Source organism: Melampsora larici-populina, assembly GCF_000204055.1.
Source record: "Melampsora larici-populina 98AG31 unplaced genomic scaffold MELLAscaffold_24, whole genome shotgun sequence".
Taxonomy (NCBI): domain Eukaryota; kingdom Fungi; phylum Basidiomycota; class Pucciniomycetes; order Pucciniales; family Melampsoraceae; genus Melampsora; species Melampsora laricis-populina.
The window spans coordinates 1,151,292-1,152,215 of record NW_006768788.1 but is presented as its reverse complement, the minus strand read 5'-3'; the positions used below and the strand labels follow the sequence as shown (position 1 = coordinate 1,152,215).

Below are 924 nucleotides of genomic sequence, written 5' to 3'. Positions count from 1 at the left end.
CAAAATCCTGATCTTATTGGTTTAAGGGTGCATGGATTGATTATCACTACTTCAGTTGTTCTTGTGAAAATTATTTGACACATTTATCGATGGGGGATTTTAGTGCTCAACAATCAAAGATGCAAGCCACTTTTTCCAAACCCCTTACTTACAGGATGTCATTAATGAAGTGGAACTTTTCAACAAAGGGGCGAATGACTCAGGCTCTACCTTCAACCTGCCCAGCTCTGAAGGGCCCGATGACAACAATGGCGCCAACTCGGGTAGATGCCAAGGGGTGAATGGTCTTCGTGCATCTGGCCATCGTGGAAGTTGCCTGAAACGATGTCCAAATCAGCTATGTCAACAAGTAAGTATACGACTGTAATTTTTGAAGCTTTAACTGACATCGCACTATTAATAGTGCTGTCGTCATATGGCCAAGAAAGTTTGTTCACATCACCGTGATCGCAATGCTGGCACTCTTGAGCTATCCACGCTTTCGAAACCAACTCCATCCTCAGTGTTCAACACCGCTCCAACTCGGATTTTGGCTCCATTGCCTATACGTCGAACAGTCAACCGTCCTACTCAATCTGCTCAAGCCGATAGAGCGGTTCTCAAAGATCTATCTCAGGATGCCCTTACTCACTACAACAATGAAAGACGACGTACTCAAAATGAAAAAGATGGGATGCGTACCAGGGACTTGGAACTTCAAGTGTGGCTCAAGGTGTGTCTTTACCTTTTTGAGAATGAATTGCTGAAGCTGAACCTTTTGTGTATTTCAATAAATAGGCAGGTGAGGGAACCTTAATTGGGGCGCAGGCAACTGACTTCCCTCGATTTGCGCTGATTGAAAGTAAACCGTTACGTGACTTATCGTTTGCCGAGCTGAAGGACCAATGGGACACTCGATTAGAGATATATCAAGCTGCCTCTAAA

General features: G+C 44.4%; 1 protein-coding gene across 1 annotated transcript in view; it reads left to right on the top strand.

Annotated features, from left to right (window-relative positions):
- MELLADRAFT_107696 (uncharacterized protein) overlaps positions 1-924 on the top strand; it is a gene marked incomplete at both ends in the record, with an annotated part of 2,797 nt that overhangs the window by 1,476 nt on the left and 397 nt on the right. The window contains 3 exons of the mRNA XM_007411272.1: positions 104-349; positions 404-712; positions 778-781. Of these exons, the coding sequence (XP_007411334.1) occupies positions 104-349; positions 404-712; positions 778-781 (559 nt within the window). The remainder of the gene's footprint in view (positions 1-103; positions 350-403; positions 713-777; positions 782-924) is intronic.